The 19,802-nt window shown below is 49.9% G+C and overlaps 1 protein-coding gene across 8 annotated transcripts in view; it reads right to left on the bottom strand.

Moving 5' to 3' along the window:
• Nucleotides 1-6,003: 6,003 nt before the first annotated feature.
• Nucleotides 6,004-19,802, bottom strand: part of KTN1 (kinectin 1) — a 126,405-nt gene continuing 112,606 nt past the window's right edge. For 6 of the 8 annotated variants that reach the window (XM_077323981.1, XM_077323979.1, XM_077323982.1 and 3 more), the window contains 7 exons: nucleotides 18,449-18,520; nucleotides 16,600-16,683; nucleotides 16,298-16,381; nucleotides 12,415-12,498; nucleotides 10,987-11,079; nucleotides 7,976-8,099; nucleotides 6,004-6,531 (listed from right to left, as the gene is read on the bottom strand). In XM_077323981.1, the coding sequence (XP_077180096.1) occupies nucleotides 6,527-6,531; nucleotides 7,976-8,099; nucleotides 10,987-11,079; nucleotides 12,415-12,498; nucleotides 16,298-16,381; nucleotides 16,600-16,683; nucleotides 18,449-18,520 (546 nt within the window). In that variant the 3' untranslated portion in view covers nucleotides 6,004-6,526. The remainder of the gene's footprint in view (nucleotides 6,532-7,975; nucleotides 8,100-10,986; nucleotides 11,080-12,414; nucleotides 12,499-16,297; nucleotides 16,382-16,599; nucleotides 16,684-18,448; nucleotides 18,521-19,802) is intronic. The other 2 variants (XM_077323984.1, XM_077323987.1) reach the window with 1 other exon arrangement.

The following is a 19,802-nucleotide window of genomic DNA, read 5'->3' as shown; positions in this document are numbered from 1 at the left end:
CCTTCATGAGTTGGTTCTTCTATGCCGCTTTTCTCTACCCAAAGGAGTCTCAAAGCAGCTTACAGTTGCCTTCCCATTCCTCTCCCCACAACAGACACCCTGTGAGGGAGGTGAGGCTGAGAGAGCCCTGATATCCCTGCTTAGTCAGAACAGCTCTATTAGTGCGGTGGTGAGCCTAAAGTCACCCATCTGGCTGTATGTGGAGGAGTGGGGAATCAAACCTGGCTTGCCGGATTATAAAATGCCGATCCTAACCACTACACCAAGTTGGATTTTATTCATTTGTGTATTATTATGTTGTCACCTGCCCTGAGCTCCAGAGGAAGGATGGGATCTACAAAAATAACTATTATTGTTGTTGTTGTTATTCAGGTAAGAATGTCAATTGTGCAGCTGTCTGAGCAAACCCCTTATGCATTACTTCACTCTGGAGGTTTCCCTTTAAATCAATCAAGGTTTCTTTTTCACTGAATTGCCACAACTGTTAGCTGGTCTCTGTTTATTTCTTCCATACCAGTAATGCGCTCAAACACATTGTTTTAGGAGCTAACGGCCCAAATCTGGCTTTATGATACATTTTGGGGGTATTTAAATGCCACACCGACCCAGTATTGTGTGTCCATAACATGCACCCAACCTCAAATGCTGGTCCATCTGGCTGCTTCTCTCTTCATGGACATAGAATCATAGAATCATAGAGTTGGAAGGGGCCATAGAGGCCATCTAGTCCAACCCCCTGCTCAACGGAGGATCAGCCCAAAGCATCCTAAAGCATCCAAGAAAAGTGTGTATCCAACCTTTGCTTGAAGACTGCCAGTGAGGGGGAGCTCACCACCTCCTTAGGCAGCCTATTCCACTGCTGAACTACTCTGACTGTGAAAATTTTTTCCCTGATATCTAGCCTATATCGTTGTACTTGTAGTTTAAACCCATTACTCTCCTCTGCAGCCAACTCCTCTCCTCTGCAGCCAACAGAAACAGCATCCTGCCCTCCTACAAATGACAACCTTTCAAATACTTAAAGAGGGCTATCATGTCCCCTCTCAACCTCCTTTTCTCCAGGCTGAACATTCCCAAGTCCCTCAACCTATCTTCATAGGGCTTGGTCCCTTGGTCCCAGATCATCTTCGTCGCTCTCCTCTGTACCCTTTCAATTTTATCTACGTCCTTTTTGAAGTGAGGCCTCCAGAACTGCACACAGTACTCCAGGTGTGGTCTGAACAGGGCCGTATACAATGGGACTATGACATCTTGTGATTTTGATGTGATGCCTCTGTTGATACAGCCCAAAATGGCATTTGCCTTTTTTACCGCTGCATCACACTGATTGCTCATGTTTAGTTTACAATCCACAAGTACCCCAAGGTCTTGTTCACACACAGTGTTACCTAGAAGCGTATCCCCCATCCAGTAGGCATGCTTTGCATTTTTCTGACCCAGATGCAGAACTTTACACTTATCTTTATTAAATTGCATCTTGTTCTCATTTGCCCATTTTTCCATTGTGTTCAGATCTCGTTGAACTCTGTCTCTATCTGCACTGACATCTGCACTTCAGACTGATATTTTCTGCCCCCAAATGTCAATCCTCTTTCACACCATCTCAACTCAGTTCTTTCTTCTTGCATCCTTGTTTTGTTTAAATAGCATGAAAGCATTTTTCAATAAAATCCTTTTTTTTGGGGGGGGGGGTCAATTTCTGCCTCTGCCTGAGATTTCTTGCTAGGATCCTTCCCCAGTATGCATAGGTGGAAGAATCTCACTGGTTACCCACTCTTTCTCAGCAAGTCTCCTAGAATCACAAATTCCCCCATCATATATTCAGGAGAAAAGTCCAAGTAGCACTAGCACAGTTCTGCAGGGCTTGCAAAACGGAGCTCTTCTGCCAGGCTTATAGTTGAGGCCAGCATGCTCAGAATATGTAAATCACGTGGGCCTACCCTGCCAATACACCTTCTCCCATCGGTGCATCCCCTCAGGGGACGAAGCATTAGGAAACAGGCTCAGAATATATATCCTTTAGGATGCTTAGGGCTGATCCTGTGTAGAGCAAGGGATTGGACTAGATGGCCTGTATGGCCCCTTCCAACTCTATGATTCTGTGATTCTATGATTCTATGGCCTGTATGGCCCCTTCCAACTCTATGGTTCTATGATTCTATGGCCTGTACGGCCCCTTCCAACTCTATGATTCTATATTTCTATGGCCTGTATGGCCCCTTCCAACTCTATGATTCTATGATTCTATGATACTTACTGTAGGAGAGTGAGTAACTTGATCAACTAACTGAGACTATGAATTTATTGAATTTTAACTGTTATTTATTATATGTTTTATAAGTATCATATTTTTATATATATATATATATATATATATATATATATGTGTGTGTGTGTGTGTGTGTGTGTGTGTGTGTGTATATATATATATATATATATATATATATATATATATATATATATATATATATATATATATATATATATATATATATATATGTATATATATATGTATATATATATGTATATATATATATGTATATGTATATAACTGTAAATAAAATAAACAAACACCAAACACATTTTTTCTTGGGTATAAGTGTTCATGAATTTAAGCCCAATTTTCAAATACCAAGAAGAAGGGAAGTCCCTGGCATATATCCCTGTGATATAAGGTCTCAAGTTCTAATCACCATTCAAGACTGACCTCTCCCTAAAATATAAAATTACTACTAAACCGAAGCTGTTGTAACAAGGCTCACAGGAAAAGACAATTATGCTAAGAAAAGCTGAAAGAAACTGAACAACAACAAAAAAAAAGACTCAACATGAGATGAACTGACTCAGAAGAAGAAGAGTTGGTTTTTATACCTTTCTTTCCACAGCCTGAAAAAGTCTCAAAACGGCTTCCAATCGCCTTCCCTTCCTCTCCCCACAGCAGACACCCTGTGAGGGAGGTGGGTCTGAGAGAGCTCTGACAGGACCGCTCTGCAAGAACAGCACTATCAGGACTGTGACTAATCCAAGGTCATCCAGCTGGCTGCGTGTGGAGGACCAGGGAATCATTTGAGCAAAAACTCTATGGCAGAAGCCAGCTCACTACATTCTACGAGAAACATGAGAATACACTCCCAGAGGGCCTCCAAGAGATATATCTGGACACATTTCATAAATGCAGGAGCCTCTTCATCTTGTTTACCACCTTATAGTCTCCACTCTGACATCACATGAGTGTATTTAACTATTAGACCATTGAAGGAGACCCCAAGAGGGGTTGAAATGTGTTTGTCTTTTGGTTGTTGTCTTTTTGTCATTCATCCATGTGTCAATAGGCTTTGATGTGTGCACTTGGGCATGACTAATGTGGAGGTTTTAAAAATTTATACGTACCCATGAATGGAAACAAATATTTGCATTTTAATATTTAATATATCGTGCTGCTGCTCAGCCCCTTAGGTTCCTAGCTGGTGTATGCAACTCGGGTTCCCTTGCTCCCTCTTTTGTGGTTTCAGAAGCCTGTTTTTTTTTTAACCATAGAGTCGTCCCTTCCCCCAAATACCAGAGCATCACGATATGTTGCAGGGTGATGGGGACAGTGGCGTGGCCTGGGGCTGCCCTCTATCTCCTGGTTAGTCACTGCATCCCCCAAACAGGCAACATCCCTTAAAACAGAAAAACATCTGGGGTTTCTGATGATACGAGGACAAGAAAGCCCTGAACAGATGGTTTGTAAGGACCTGCGCATCTGAGCCTCTGAGGAAGGCAGTATATAAATCTAATAAATAAATAAATCATTCCCCCCAGAAACAATGTGGGAAGGAGCCAGGTCAAACTTTCTAACTCCCAAAGGAGCAGGAAATCCTCAGCGCCTCGATCCACCTGGGCATCCACAAATTCCCACCAGAAGGACAGAGACGCATGTAGCTAATGATTAAGTTGGTGTCAGAATGTTAACAATCAGTCCTATTGAGGAGGGTTACGAGGGCTTTCGATGGCAACTCTTTCGCAGGCCTTGTGTGAGACGGGATGCTGGACTAGAGGGACCCTCACTAGTCTGATCCAGCAGGCGCTGCTGATGTCCTTAGGAAGGCCTCGGCCTCTCTGCCCTGTTGCTGGCCCTCCAGAGGAACTGTCTGGCCCCTGTGTGAGACAGGAGGATGGACTGGAGGGACCCTGGTCTGACCCAGCAGGGCTCTCCTGATGTCCTTAGGAAGGCCTCGGCCTCTCTGCCCTGTTGCTGGCCCTCCAGAGGAACTGGCTGGCCCCTGTGTGAGACAGGAGGCTGGACTAGAGGGACCCCTGGTCTGACCCAGCAGGGCTCTCCTGATGTCCTTAGGAAGGCCTCGGCCTCTCTGCCCTGTTGCTGGCCCTCCAGAGGAACTGGCTGGCCCCCGTGTGAGACAGGAGGCTGGACTGGATGGACCCCTGGTCTGACCCAGCAGGGCTCTCCTGATGTCCTTAGGAAGGCCTCGGCCTCCTTGCCCTGTTGCTGGCCCTCCAGAGGAACTGGCTGGCCCCTGTGTGAGACAGGAGGCTGGACTGGAGGGACCCCTGGTCTGACCCAGCAGGGCTCTCCTGATGTCCTTAGGAAGGCCTCGGCCTCTCTGCCCTGTTGCTGGCCCTCCAGAGGAACTGGCTGGCCCCTGAGTGAGACAGGAGGCTGGACTGGATGGACCCCTGGTCTGACCCAGCAGGGCTCTCCTGATGTCCTTAGGAAGGCCTCGGCCTCTCTGCCCTGTTGCTGGCCCTCCAGAGGAACTGGCTGGCCCCTGTGTGAGACAGGAGGCTGGACTGGAGGGACCCCTGGTCTGACCCAGCAGGGCTCTCCTGGTGTCCTTAGGAAGGCCTCGGCCTCTCTGCCCTGTTGCTGGCCCTCCAGAGGAACTGGCTGGCTCCTGTGTGAGACAGGAGGCTGGTCTGGATGGACCCCTGGTCTGACCCAGCAGGGCTCTCCTGATGTCCTTAGGAAGGCCTCGGCCTCTCTGCCCTGTTGCTGGCCCTCCAGAGGAACTGGCTGGCCCCTGTGTGAGACAGGAGGCTGGACCAAATGGACCCCTGGTCTGACCCAGCAGGGCTCTCCTGATGTCCTTAGGAAGGCCTCGGCCTCTCTTCCCTGTTGCTGGCCCTCCAGAGGAACTGGCTGGCCCCTGTGTGAGACAGGAGGCTGGACTGGATGGACCCCTGGTCTGACCCAGCAGGGCTCTCCTGATGTCCTTAGGAAGGCCTCGGCCTCTCTGCCCTGTTGCTGGCCCTCCAGACGAACTGGCTGGCCCCTGGGTGAGACAGGAGGCTGGACTGGATCGGCCCCTGGTCTGACCCAGCAGGGCTCTCCTGATGTCCTTAGGAAGGCCTCGGCCTCTCTGCCCTGTTGTTGGCCCTCCAGAGGAACTGGCTGGCCCCTGAGTGAGACAGGAGGCTGGACTGGATCGGCCCCTGGTCTGACCCAGCAGGGCTCTCCTGATGTCCTTAGGAAGGCCTCGGCCTCTCTGCCCTGTTGTTGGCCCTCCAGAGGAACTGGCTGGCCCCTGAGTGAGACAGGAGGCTGGACTGGATCGGCCCCTGGTCTGACCCAGCAGGGCTCTCCTGATGTCCTTAGGAAGGCCTCGGCCTGTCTGCCCTGTTGCTGGCCCTCCAGAGGAACTGGCTGGCCCCTGTGTGAGACAGGAGGCTGGTCTGGATGGACCCCTGGTCTGACCCAGCAGGGCTCTCCTGATGTCCTTAGGAAGGCCTCGGCCTCTCTGCCCTGTTGCTGGCCCTCCAGAGGAACTGGATGGCCCCTGTGTGAGACAGGAGGCTGGACTTGATGGACCCCTGGTCTGACCCAGCAGGGCTCTCCTGATGCTCTTATGAGATAACTAGCCAATGTGAAGATACTTTCCAGAATTGGACTGATACTTTGCTTCTACATTAGGACGAAGAACTGAGTATGAATATTTTAAATAAATATTCCCCACCTCCTTTTGGGGAACCCCAGTGGAGCGCCGAACAGAACAGGAGTCCGAGTAATAAGCATCCCTTTATTTGCTGACACCATTACAAAAATGGATTACATTAGCAACCAAAAAAAAAGGAGTGTTTACTTGAAGGTGGGAAGTCAGAGGCTGCTACTTCCAAAACGTTCCTACGTAAAACAGTGCAGACTGTCAGTATTAAAAGGTTATTTTTGTTCACGGCTGCTACGTCGGGAGTGTGTGCCGAATGAGGTTTTCACTGAGCATAGTAAAGAGAAAAGGTTACACGTTGACTGTCGCTCCAAAGGAATGTCAAGCTCTAATTATCCCAAACCGCTCTGGATTTTTATTTTTATTTTAATTATAAAACTAAACTCTGGAGGTGTCTACAGAGTCATCTTCTGCTTCATCGGGGTTTTAAATCAGTAGTCTAAGGAAGGAGTAGAAAAGACAACGCCCGGCTTGGTGTTTTGACGAAGTAGAAAGGGGGGAGCACATAAATAAGGCTTTAATTTGGCAAAATATAAAATACAGTGCCTTCCGCTACTCTCCAGCCGACGAACGTTCCCGGAACTTCATTCTGTAAAGGAACAAAGAGAGAAGGCGAGAGGGTGAGCCGTTGGTGTCATGGCGGTTCTCCTAGAAATTAAATCCGATTCAAAGATTCGAAGAACGGGTGAGGGGAGGAATCCGCAGGGCTTGTGCAGTTCCTTTTAAGCTTGGTGGAAGAGCTCCTTTTAAAACACAACATCTTAATCTGGCGATAGACCTATTCTTGCGAGTCCCTTGGACTGCAAGGCGGACAAACCGGTCAGTCCTAGAGGAGATCAGCCCTGCTTGCTCCTTAGAAGGCCAGATCCTGAAGATGAAACTCAAATACTTTGGCCACCTCATGAGAAGGAAGGACTCCCTGGAGAAGAGCCTAATGCTGGGAGCGATCGAGGGCAAAAGAAGAAGGGGACGACAGAGAATGAGGTGGCTGGATTGAGTCACTGAAGCAGTCGGTGCAAACTTAAATGGACTCCGGGGAATGGTAGAGGACAGGAAGGCCTGGAGGGTCATTGTCCAGGGGGTCGCGATGGGTCAGACACGACTTCGCACATAACAAAAACAACAAAGCCCTATTCAAATGGATAGCGCTAGACCCAGGCTGCAATTCATGCTGCTGTTAGTTTCAGTTGGGTTTAAATGGTTTTAGTATGTTTTATTTTAATTGCATTGTTTTATTGATGCTGCACACCGCCCTGAGCCGGCCTGCCAGGAGAGCGTTACATAAATGGAATGGCTCTCGTGGCCCTTTCTTGCGGGCCCAGGGAAATGCTGATTGCCACTTTCGGATCAGGAAGTGAATTTCCTTCAGGCCAGACTGGTGAGGAGACCCGGAACGGGCCGGAAGTGACGTCAGCTGTCCACACCTCCCTGCCACGCCTGAGGAGTTGGGGGCAGGGGAAAGAGGCAGGAGTTGGCGTCCAGGCTCCGCCTCCTTTTCCCAAGCACAGTAATCCAGGTGAGAACACCACCCCCAGGTCAATGGAAGTGTCTGAGTCCCTGCTTTCGTTGCAATGCCAGAAAAAGCTTGTGGCAGATCCTGTTAAGGCCGGACAGAGGGAAAAGGCCAGGGAGACCCTGGGAAGCTCTCACAGAGCCCCAGGACTCCACGCAGCCGTGGTTGGAAAGGAGTCGTAATCCCAGGAGATCTCCAGCCATCACAAACAAGGACGCAGGGCATGGTGGTCATCCGAAACAACAACACTGTGTGAAGGCCACTGTACAACTCTAAGCATACCAGGGCAGTAATACTCTAAGGGCCAAAACACTCCAAACCTAGAGGTTGGCAGTGCTGCTCTTTATACCAGAGTGGCCAAATGGTGGCTCTCCGGATGTCCATAGACTACAATTCCCATGAGCCCCTGCCAGCATGGCCATGGTCGGGGCTCTTGGGAATTGTAGTTCATGGATATCTGGCAGCCCCTGCTTTATACAGCCCAGGGAGCTCCCCACCCCCGTCCACCCCAGGCTCCTACCTAGTAGCTGGTAGTGTTCTTTCCCCTTCGTGAGCATTTGGTTGACCGAAGCCAGAAGTTTCTTGAGATGGGCTAGATCCTGGCTTAGGCTCACGGCCAGGTTGACGCTTTTCTCGGTCCCTGCCTGAAACAGAGATAAGGAGAACAGGTAAGATGTAATCTAGCGTGGGGAGAGACAGCATGGTCACCTCTCCTCCTCTGAGCCACCGTGACAGCTCCGCTCACTTCAGGATGGTGATATCACTTGACAGAGAGAGTGGTTACAATGTGGAATTTGTGGCCAGAGGATGTGGTGATGGCCGCAGGCGTAGATGGCGTAAAAGGGGGATTAGCTAGATTCATGGAGAATGGTCTACAGCCACTAGCCATGGTGGTGGTGGGGAACTTCCATATTCAGAGGCACTAATCCTCTGGATCCCAGAACCAGAAGACATCATCAGGTGGAGATCTCGGCCTCTCTGCCCTGTTGTTGGCCCTCCAGAGGAACTGGCTGTCCCCTGTGTGAGACAGGAGGCTGGACTGGATGGACCCCTGGTCTGACCCAGCAGGGCTCTCCTGATGTCCTTAGGAAGGCCTCGGCCTCTCTGCTCTGTTGCTGGCCCTCCAGAGGAACTGGCTGGCCCCTGTGTGAGGCAGGAGGCTGGACTGGATGGACCCCTGGTCTGACCCAGCAGGGCTCTTCTGATGTCCTTAGGAAGGCCTCGGCCTCCCTGCCCTGTTGCTGGCCCTCCAGAGGAACTGGCTGGCCCCTGTGTGAGGCAGGAGGCTGGACTGGAGGGACCCCTGGTCTGATCCAGCAGGGCTCTCCTGATGCTCTTAGGAAGGCCTTGGCCTTTCTGCCCTGTTGCTGGCCCTCCAGAGGAACTGTCTGGCCCCTGTGTGAGGCAGGAGGCTGGACTAGATGGACCCCTGGTCTGACCCAGCAGGGCTCTCCTGATGTCCTTAGGAAGGCCTCGGCCTCTCTGCCCTGTTGCTGGCCCTCCAGAGGAACTGTCTGGCCCCTGTGTGAGGCAGGAGGCTGGACTAGATGGACCCCTGGTCTGACCCAGCAGGGCTCTCCTGATGTCCTTAGGAAGGCCTCGGCCTCTCTGCCCTGTTGCTGGCCCTCCAGAGGAACTGGCTGGCCCCTGTGTGAGGCAGGAGGCTGGACTGGATGGACCCCTGGTCTGACCCAGCAGGGCTCTCCTGATGTGCTTTGATAAGGGCCTTCCACTGGTGTCACCATCTCAATGGGCAAGATCAGCAATTGCCCGTTCACATCCTTGTGTAGAATGTTTTGAATTCCTTTTGGAAAGCTTTAATTTAAAAGATGTTTGTGAGGGGGGCAGGGTCACAAAGGCAGGAACCCTTGGCAGGAATCAGCCAGCTTGGCAAAATACTGCCACAATGCCATCTGCTGGTAGGAAAGGTGACAATGCCTGGCCACAGGCCAGGTCTGTACATCTCATAACTGTGAGCCAAACTGTGGCTCTGCAGAAGTCCATGGACTACAATTCCCATGAGCATGGTGGTGGACTACAATTCCCATGAGCATGGTGCTGGCAGAGGCTCATGGGAATTGTAGTACATGGACATGAATAGGCTTCCTCAGGAGGTGGTGAGCTCCCCCTCACTGGCAGTCTTCAAGCAAAGGTTGGAGACACACTTCTCTTGGATGCTTTCGGATGCTTAGGGCTGATTCTGCATTGAGCAGGGGGTTGGACTAGATGGTCTCTATGGACCCTTCCTACTCTATGATTCTATGACACCTGGAAAGCCACAATTTGGCTACCCTGGCCATAAACCCTATACAGTGGGGCCGTGATATCTGCAGACCTCGGGCTCCTCTTGGCCTGTGCTTGCTCAGGGCGTGAGAAACATGGAGACAAGGGCTGAATGTGCGGCTTGGTTCTTCAGTCTCCAAACTGGGCATCTGTACTAGCCTCCTACTGAATCAGACCACTGGACTACCAAGGCCACTATTGTCTACTCAGACTGGCCTCGGCTCTCCAAGTTCCCCAACTGAGGTCTTTCCCATCCCCTGCTGCCTGGTCCTTTCAACTGGAGATGCTGGGGATTGAACCGGGGACCTTCTGCCTGCCAAGCAGAGGCTCTTCCACTGAGCCACAACCTCTCCTGCGGTTATTTGAAGGCAGAAATCAAGTGCTGGGTAAAGTCTTGCACAAAAAAGTGAGGAGAAGCAAGAGCTTCCTTTTTCAAGGTAATTCTTCATGGCTGTGAAGATGACAGAAGGGTGTGCAAAGCCAGTGTGGTTTAGAGTGGCAGCTTCAAATCTGGAGAGCTGGGTTTGAGTCCCTACTCCTCCAAATCCAGCCAGCCGGGTGACCTTGGGCTAATCACAGTCCTGGTAGTGCTGTTCTCACAGAGCTGTCCTGTCAGAGCTCTCTCAACCTTACCCACCTCCCAGGGTGTCTGTTGTGGGGAGAGGAAGGGAAGGCGATTGTAAACTGCTTCGAGACTCTAAAAAGCGAGGTATAAAAACCGACTCTTTTTCTTCTGTAGTCTTGGAAACCAAAGAGGTGGTTGGACATGGTTGAAGCTCCTGAACAGCACAGATGCAGGGACGTGCATTGCCGGCAACAAAGAACAACAGAGGGCACGGTTTATAGAATTTATAGTGGCAAACTAAGTTTGCTTGAATGTGAGTTTTTCAGTTCAGCTCAAGAATGCAAACAGTACCATTCTGGTTGTAGCCGAGGCTAATCCTTTCTTCTCTCTACTACATTTTGCGTGTGGGCAATAACCACCTACTCCCGTGCAGGAGGAAATGCCAAGTGTTGGGAGATTCGCATCCCAAATCTTCAAGGCGTGCAGTCAAGCGTCCTAACTTTTGACCACACCAACGGACTGCCACGGTCTCCCAGAATGCAGGGAAAAGACGGTGCCATGTCTTTTGCATTTTGTGATGTTTATTTTAGCTGAATTCCTCTCCTGCCCTTAACGATAGAAGGGGAAAATGCACGGTTCGAATATTCTCACGAAGGAATTTACTGGCCGTGTCGCACACTCACCCTCTGTGAACAGACGTCGCTGTTCTCAATCACGTTGCTGTCTCCTGTCACTTTTCCTATTTCCCTTTCGAGAGTCACCAACGACTCCTGGGCCTTTAGGAGAAAACAGCAGAGGGGCAAAAAAGTTAGAAAGTTAGGAGGCTGCTTCAGTGCTCATCTGTTCCCTGAAGGGAAGACGACCATCTTAGGAAACGAAAGCTTTTTCTACATCAGTGGTCCCCAAACTCTTTGAGCCTGTGGGCACCACTGACATTCACCACTGAAAGACAATCTGGCGTGCCCAGCTGCAAAATGGCCGCCACAGGAGGGAGTGCCAGCTTGGTGTCGTGGTAAAGAGTGGCGGTTCCTAATCTGGAGAGCTGGGTTGGATTCCCCACTCCTCTCCATGCACCCAGCTGGATGACCTTAGACTAGTCACAGTACTGTCAGAGCTATTTTTCCAGAGCAGTTCTCTCAGAGCTTTCAGCCTCACCTACCTCTCAGGGTGTCTGTTGTGGGGAGAGGAAGGGAAACAGCTGGACCCCCCCCCCCCCTTGGGAGATTCTTGGCAGTTGAATGATCAACAACCCCTTTTCGCCCCGTTGGCTGTGGGTGGGTTGGGTTAGGCTATGTTAGTTTTTCCACTCCTTGGTTTCCCTGCGTTTTGGATTTTTAGATATTGGAGTATTTTGATGTATAAGGGTTTTTTTAATTGGGGGTTTTATACATGTTGTAACCTGCCACGAGACTCTTGGGAGTGGCGAGCTGCTATAATAATAATAATAATAATAATAATAATAATAATAATAATAATAATAATAATAATAATAATAATAATAATAATAATGTTATTATTATTGTTATCATATTATTCTTTATTATTACTATTATTATTTATTAGATTGTTATTCCGCCCTTCCATATGGCTCAGGGCGGTTTACATAGCCATTACATTAATTGAATTAATGAGTTAATAGAATGTATTAATTAATGCAAACTTAAATGGACTCCGGGGAATGGTAGAGGACAGGAAGGCCTGGAGCAAGGGTAGTCAAACTGCGGCCCTCCAGATGTCCATGGACTACAATTCCCAGGAGCTCCCTGCCAGCATTCGCTTGTATTGTAGTCCATGGGAATTGTAGTCCATGGACATCTGGAGTTGTAGTCCATGGACATCTGGAGGGCCCCAGTTTGACTACCCCTGGCCTGGAGGATCATTGCCCATGGGGTCGCGATGGGTCGGACACGACTTCGCACATAACAACAACATTAATTAATTTAAAAAGGGACTCCTTTCAGGGGTCACACGAACCATTCCATTGAGGAGAAGGAGGGGGAAAGGTGGTGTCAGCAGGCACCCTGGTGCCCACGGGGAAGGTCCCCCATTGGGGACCCCCAACTTAATCCCCACAAGCGCTAAAGAAGCTTCATTTCAAGAGAGCAGCTCACCTTCGGCAAGTCGACGGCCACGTTCTGCCTCTCGCTCTGATCAATCTTGAGTTTGGATAACGTCTCGCTCAACTGGGTTTTCAGCTGCAAGACACAAGACAAGGCCCGCTGAGCAACACCTCCATGTGTAGCAGCACTGCTCAGGACGGAGACAGGACAGCGTTTTGGAGCAACGCAGATTAGTGGAGACACACAACAGAGAACGTTTGGGGGAAGGAGGTTCCCACCTGCAGAGTCGAGGAAAGGGGACAAAGATCTACCGAAGTCTGAAATAGGAGGGTTAGAATCAGGAAGAGGGGGCTTCCAAATTGTTTCGACGCCTGGCTGGTGTGTCCCCGTTTTCATCCACTGTGCTGGACCATCGGTGGTTGACTTAAGGGCTTCTGAGCTTGTGGGAAAGCAAGAAGACTCCAGCCGATGATGCTCACCTTCTTCTCAGGGGCTGGATAAGTTCCCAATTAAAAAAAGAAAACAGCCACCAAGAGCTTCTGGCATCTCCAGCGTCTTCTGCAGAACCAGTCAAGAAGGCTCGTTCTGTGGCCAAGGAGTGGCTTCAAACCACAAGGACTGTTCTCCTCTTCTCCAGCACAGGATCATCACCTAATTAACTCTCGTCCCTGACCATGCCTGAGTTTCTCCAGGATTTGGTGATGTGGGGATGCCCACGAGCAAACAGCATCTCCATGTGAGAAAGACGAAGGGGAAGGTCCCTGGGGATGTTCTTTCCCTGTCACACTGGCAATCCCCATGAGCACGCATGAAGCCACCTTATACTGAATCGGTCCATATAAGGTAACCTTGCTGGAGATAATGCTTGTGAGTTTTAAAATTGTAATGTTGATTCTTATAGCTGGAATGTTTCAAATTTTATTCTGTTTCAATGATCAATGATTCTTTTATGTACTTTGTAATTTGATTACTGGTCTAGTGCCGTAATAAAGATTCAGCAAATGAATATAGGGTAATATTGTCAGCTCAGGCTGGTGGTGTGCTTTCCAGGTGCTTACATGAGAGGTCGTTCACATCACCTATCACCTGGCCCTTTTTAAAACTGGAGATGCTGGAGATTGAACTGCATGCCAAGCAGAGGCTCGTCCTCTGAGTCACAGCCCCTTCCTCACCCTGATTACCCGGCCTGCCCCCAAGTGCTGAAAGGCAAAAACGCAGACCTGGACAATCCTCTTTGTACACAAGGATTGTCCAGGTTTTCTGAAGTTCCTTCCTTCCTTCCTCCCTCCCTTCCAGAATTCAAGTTCTCCTTCCTTCCTTCCTTCCTTCCTTCCTTCCTTCCTTCCTTCCTTCCTTCCTTCCTTCCTTCCTTCCTTCCTTCCTTCCTTCCTTCCTTCCTTCCTTCCTTCCTTCCTTCCTTCCTTCCTTCCTCCCTCCCTTCCAGAATTCAAGTTCTCCTTCCTTCCTTCCCCTCTCCCTTCCCCTTCCTTCCTTCCTTCCTTCCTTCCTTCCTCCCTCCCTCCCTTCCAGAATTCAAGTTCTCCTTCCTTCCTTCCTTCCTTCCTTCCTTCCTTCCTTCCTTCCTTCCTTCCTCCCTCCCTCCCTCCCTTCCAGAATTCAAGTTCTCCTTCCTTCCTTCCTTCCTTCTTCCTTCCTTCCTTCCTTCCTTCCTTCCTTCCTCCCTCCCTCCCTCCCTTCCAGAATTCAAGTTCTCCTTCCTTCCTTCCTTCCTTCCTTCCTTCCTTCCTTCCTTCCTTCCTTCCTTCCTTCCTTCCTTCCTTCCTTCCTTCCTTCCTTCCTCCCTCCCTTCCAGAATTCAAGTTCTCCTTCCTTCCTTCCTTCCTTCCTTCCTTCCTCCCTCCCTCCCTCCCTTCCAGAATTCAAGTTCTCCTTCCTTCCTTCCTTCCTTCCTTCCTTCCTTCCTTCCTTCCTTCCTTCCTTCCTTCCTTCCTTCCTTCCTTCCTTCCTTCCTTCCTTCCTTCCTTCCTTCCTTCCTCCCTCCCTCCCTTCCAGAATTCAAGTTCTCCTTCCTTCCTTCCTTCCTTCCTTCCTTCCTTCCTTCCTTCCTTCCTTCCTTCCTTCCTTCCTTCCTTCCTCCCTCCCTCCTTCCCTTCCAGAATTCAAGTTCTCCTTCCTTCCTCCCTCCCTCCCTCCCTCCCTCCCTTCCTTCCAGAATTCAAGTTCTCCTTCTCTTCCTTCCTTCCTTCCTTCCTTCCTTCCTTCCTTCCTTCCTTCCTTCCTTCCTTCCTTCCTTCCTTCCTTCCTTCCCTTCCTCCCTCCCTTCCAGAATTCAAGTTCTCCTTCCTTCCTTCCTTCCTTCCTTCCTTCCTTCCTTCCTTCCTTCCTTCCTTCCTTCCTCCCTCCTCCCTTCCAGAATTCAAGTTCTCCTTCCTTCCTTCCTTCCTTCCTTCCTTCCTTCCTTCCTTCCTTCCTTCCTTCCTTCCTTCCTTCCTTCCTCCCTCCCTCCCTTCCAGAATTCAAGTTCTCCTTCCTTCCTTCCTTCCTTCCTTCCTTCCTTCCTTCCTTCCTTCCTTCCTTCCTTCCTTCCTTCCTTCCTTCCTTCCAGAATTCAAGTTCTCCTTCCTTCCTTCCTTCCTTCCTTCCTTCCTTCCTTCCTTCCTTCCTTCCTCCCTCCCTCCCTTCCAGAATTCAAGTTCTCCTTCCTTCCTTCCTTCCTTCCTTCCTCCCTCCCTCCCTCCCTTCCAGAATTCAAGTTCTCCTTCCTTCCTTCCTTCCTTCCTTCCTTCCTTCCTTCCTTCCTTCCTTCCTTCCTTCCTTCCTTCCTTCCTTCCTTCCTTCCTTCCTTCCTTCCTTCCTTCCTCCCTCCCTCCCTCCTTCCCTTCCAGAATTCAAGTTCTCCTTCCTTCCTCCCTCCCTCCCTCCCTCCCTCCCTCCCTCCCTCCCTCCCAGAATTCAAGTTCTCCTTCCTTCCTTCCTTCCTTCCTTCCTTCCTTCCTTCCTTCCCTCCCTCCCTCCCTCCCTCCCTCCCCTCCCCTGCATCTGATCTAACATGGATCACATCTTCAAGTTAAAATGCACAGGCCGTGTCTCTCCAGATGTGCACAGACTACGATTCCCATGAGCCCCCCGCCAACTGGCCATACTGGCAAGGGCTCATGGGAATTGTAGTCCACGTTCATCTGGAGAGCCATACGTTAGCCACCCCAGCCCCAGTTTAAGCAGACCGGCTCTGAATCCTCTGAATCATAGCCCCCTTCCTGACCCTGATTACCCTGCCTGCCCCCAAGTGCTGAAAGGCAAAAACGCAGACCTGGACAATCCTCTTTGTATACAAGGATTGTCCAGGTTTTCTGAAGTTCCTTAGTTCCTTCCTTCCTTAATTCCAGAATTCAAGTTCTCCTTCCTTCCTTCCTTCCTTAATTCCAGAATTCAAGTCCTCCTTCCTTCCTTCCTTCCTTCCTTCCTTCCTTCCTTCCTTCCTTCCTTCCTCCCTCCCTCCCTCCCTCCCCTCCCCTGCATCTGATCTAACATGGATCACATCTTCAAGTTAAAATGCACAGGCCGTGTCTCTCCAGATGTGCACAGACTACAATTCCCATGACCCCTTGCCAACTGGCCATACTGGCAAGGGCTCATGGGAACTGTAGTCCACGTTCATCTGGAGAGCCATACCTTAGCCACCCCAGCCCCAGTTTAAGCAGACCGGCTACGGAAAGCCTGCAGGCAAGCCCGTTTCACGTTCCCTGAAGCTCTTTTCCACACGAAAGCATTGAGACGAGAAAGGCGGAAAGGGTAACGTCAGGCGTGGTTGTTATTAAGGATCGGTGTTGTTATTAGGAGGCAGAGAGAGCGCAGCAAGGCTTGGAGCCGACAATCGAAAGGAGGAGCCGAAGCGGTTAGCAGACAGAGAGGAACCGGAAAGGTTTCCCCGCTTGGGAGTCGGCGTGTCCGGTGGAGGGCAGAGGCCCCTTACCAAATTTAACTCCTCGTTCTGCCTTACTGCTTCGGAATAGGAGTCGTCAAGCTTTTTCTGCAACTCAGTCAAGAGATCTTTGAGCTGAAATGAAGTTTGCAGAGGCTTTAGGCTCAGCCGCCCCGCGGGACTCCCCCCCTTCCCTGTCTGCCTGCCCGAACTCTCAAGGGCAACAACGTCCCCTTCACCGTTGCCAGGTGAGCGTTTTACGACTGGGCCAGCCAAGTTCGTGCTCGAACGGGGACGGGGGGCGTGGGGGGGGAAAAGCAATCCGGCAGCCCCACCCGGGCAAGGCGTTTTACCTCTCGGACTTCTGAAACGTACGTCGACCGCTCGATCTCGGCTTTCTCCAGTTCCTGCTCCAAGTGTCCTCGCTCCTTTTTAAGCTGCAGAGAACAGAACCAAAGGTCACGATTCACGCCCATGTTCCCTTTCAGATCTTTCCATGTGGCAACTCCGCGTTAGTCTTGTCGAATATAAAGCTGCAGGATTCTCCAGCTTTGAGGCCTAAATTGCTAGTTGAAGCTTTACTCGCGGAATAGAATCCGAACCAGAGGTTCAGCCTCCACGGCATGTGGGGTATTTTTAGATCCACCGCCTACTCTGGAGTCAGCTGCCTTGAATTTCCACTGAACCCGGGCAGCCAGGAGTTGGGGGAAAACAGTGGCAAAGATAAATTACTTAGGAGAAGCACAAGTGACCTCAGTGGCAAAAACCACCTTTCTTCAGAAGCCAGGGCAGTGGAGTGGTTAAGAGTCTTGGACTAGTATCTTGGAGACCCAGGTTCGAATCCTGGGTCATGTTTTGGAAGCTTGCTGTGGTGGCCTTGGGTCAGGCATGTTCTCTCAGCCTATCCAATCTCACAGGGTCGTTGTGAGAATTAAATGGAGGAGAGGAGAACCATCTAAGCTGCTTTAGGTCCCTGTTGGGGGATACATGAAAAAAGCGGGTCATCAATGAAAGGCAGGGGTTTCTAAACACCTGTGGGGTGTTTTGTGGGGAGCAGGAAGCAGGGGTTTCCAAGTAGCAGAGCAGCATAGACCACTGCTCAGCACAGACCACTGCTCAGCTGTTTGGTTTGAGCTGCTCTGAGCTCCTCACTGCTTAGCTGTAAATCCCCTTGCAATTTGAGGACCGCGACTTTCTTGATGGAGTCCATCCATCTCATGTCAGGCTTTCCTCATCTCCTGCTACCTTTAACTTTTCCAAGCATTATTGTCCTTTCCAGTGATTCCTGTCTTCTCATCATGTGACCACAGTGCAATCGCCTCAATTGAGTCATTTTAGCTTCTAGAGAGAATTCAGGCTTGATTTAGTCTAATATACCGTAACTATGCTTAAATTGCAAATTAATTGCATTCATCTAATGTCTAGAACAGGGGTAGTCAAACTGCGGCCCTCCAAATGTCCATGGACTACAATTCCCATGAGCCCCTGCCAGCAAACGTTGGCAGGGGCTCATGAGAATTATAGTCCATGGATATCTGGAGGGCCACAGTTTGACCACCTAGAATCATAGAATCTAGAATCATAGAATCACAGAGTTGGAAGGGACCTCCTGGGCCATCTAGTCCAGCCCCCTGCTCTACGCAGGACACTTCCAACCCTCTCGCTCATCCACTGTCACCTGCCACCCCCTTGAGCCTTCACAGAATCAGCCTCTCCGTCAGATGGCTCTCCAGCCTCTGTTTAAAAATCTCCAAAGATGGAGAACCCACCATCTCCCGAGGAAGCCTGTTCCACTGAAAAACCGCTCTAACTGTCGGGAACTTCTTCCAGAGGTTTAGACAGAATTTCTTTTGAATTAATTCATCCCATTGGTTCTGGTCTGTCCCTCTGGAGTAAGAGAGAACAATTCTGCTCCATCCTCCATATGGCACCCTTTTAAATACTTGAAGATGGTTATCAGATCTATAGATAATTCTGTTTTTTTTAATGTGTGTGTGTATATATATTTCAATTTTTACACTACTCAAACTAGTCTCAGGACACTGTGCCCTTTAGTAGATTTGGGATGAGAAATATGTAGGGCATAGAAGGTAAGACAGCCTTATTGTGAACCGCCGCGAGCCAGCTTGCAGGGACCAGCGGCTTATAAATTTAATTACAAATAATAAATATTAATAAATAAATAAAACAAAGCCAACTCACCGAATCAACTTCCTTGATTTCAGCCTTTAATCTTGCTACTTCGTGCTCCAAAAAGGTAACCGATGAGCGCGTCTGAAATCAGGCGATGGAAGAGACGTGTTTATTATTTATTTGATTTATAATCCTCTCTTCAGCAGAGGATTCAGGGAGGTTCACAACACAGCATTCAAAGTAGCGTAGATAATAAAATCATTAAATCCCAATAATACAATACAACTCCGGAAAGAACTGGACAGCTAGCCAAGTTCACCCATCCTGTCAGTTAATTAAATGCCGCTTGGTCCAGGAGGTGGAGTAGCCACTGAGATGGCCTCGTCCCTATCCTAAATGGACTATTGGTGGACCAGGAAGCTGCAGGAGGGACGGAGACTTGAGTGGTGTGAGCAGGGTCATGTTGGCCAGTCCAAACTGGGGATGAAAGCGCAGTGACAGCTCGGAAGGTCCACACAACAGACCATAACGGACCGGCTGCTTCACATTGACCATTTATGCACTGGGAACTTCATTTCCCCACCTCCCGTGCAGACGCACAGATCAGGGGCAGATGAGGTGCACCGGGCCAAATGCTCCCCCGTGTGAGTGCAAGAAGAGATGGGGCAACCTGCCACGACTTAAAACTCCAACCTGCAGCCCGGCATGAAACCTCCAGTGCATAAACGGTCATTCTCTAGCAGTTTGAATTAAAACTCTGTGTTTAAACAACAAAGGGTATTTTTTCTGCCTGGATTTTTGGTATCTTCTGGCACTGAGATGCTGGCAGGCAATTAGTACTCTCATTTTAACTTAACTGCATGGGGGTGGGGGGTGGCAGGGGACAAAACAGCAGTAGAGGCCTGCCGCACCCATGTTCCCAGCCCCACTGAGCCGTTTTTGTCTCTGGGGGGGGGGGAGGAGTGACGAAACATGGAGTCACATCTGGTGGGAGTGTCTGGGCGATGTCCCATGCTTTCGTGACTCCTGGGGGCGTGGCAGGGAGGTAGGGCCTGTTGATATCACTTCCGGCGTTTCTCAAAACCTGAAGACTGTTTCGGGACTTCTCAACGGTAAAAAGAAGAAGAAGAAGAAGAGTTGGTTCTTATATGCAGCTTTTCTCTACCCAAAGGAGTCTCCAAGTGGCTTCCAGTCGCCTTCCCTTTCCTCTCCCCACAACAGACACCCTGTGAGGGAGGGGAGGCTGAGAGAGCCCTGAGATTACTGAAGAAGAAGAAGACGGTTCTTATATGCCGCTTTTCTCTACCCGAAGGAGGCTCAAAGCGGCTTACATTCACCTTCCCTTTCCTCTCCCCACAACAGACACCCTGTGAGGGAGGGGAGGCTGAGAGAGCCCTGAGATTACTGAAGAAGAAGAGGAGTT

Source organism: Paroedura picta, chromosome 2 (genome assembly GCF_049243985.1).
Source record: "Paroedura picta isolate Pp20150507F chromosome 2, Ppicta_v3.0, whole genome shotgun sequence".
Lineage (NCBI taxonomy): Eukaryota > Metazoa > Chordata > Lepidosauria > Squamata > Gekkonidae > Paroedura > Paroedura picta.
This window is presented reverse-complemented; position numbering and strand designations above follow the sequence as displayed.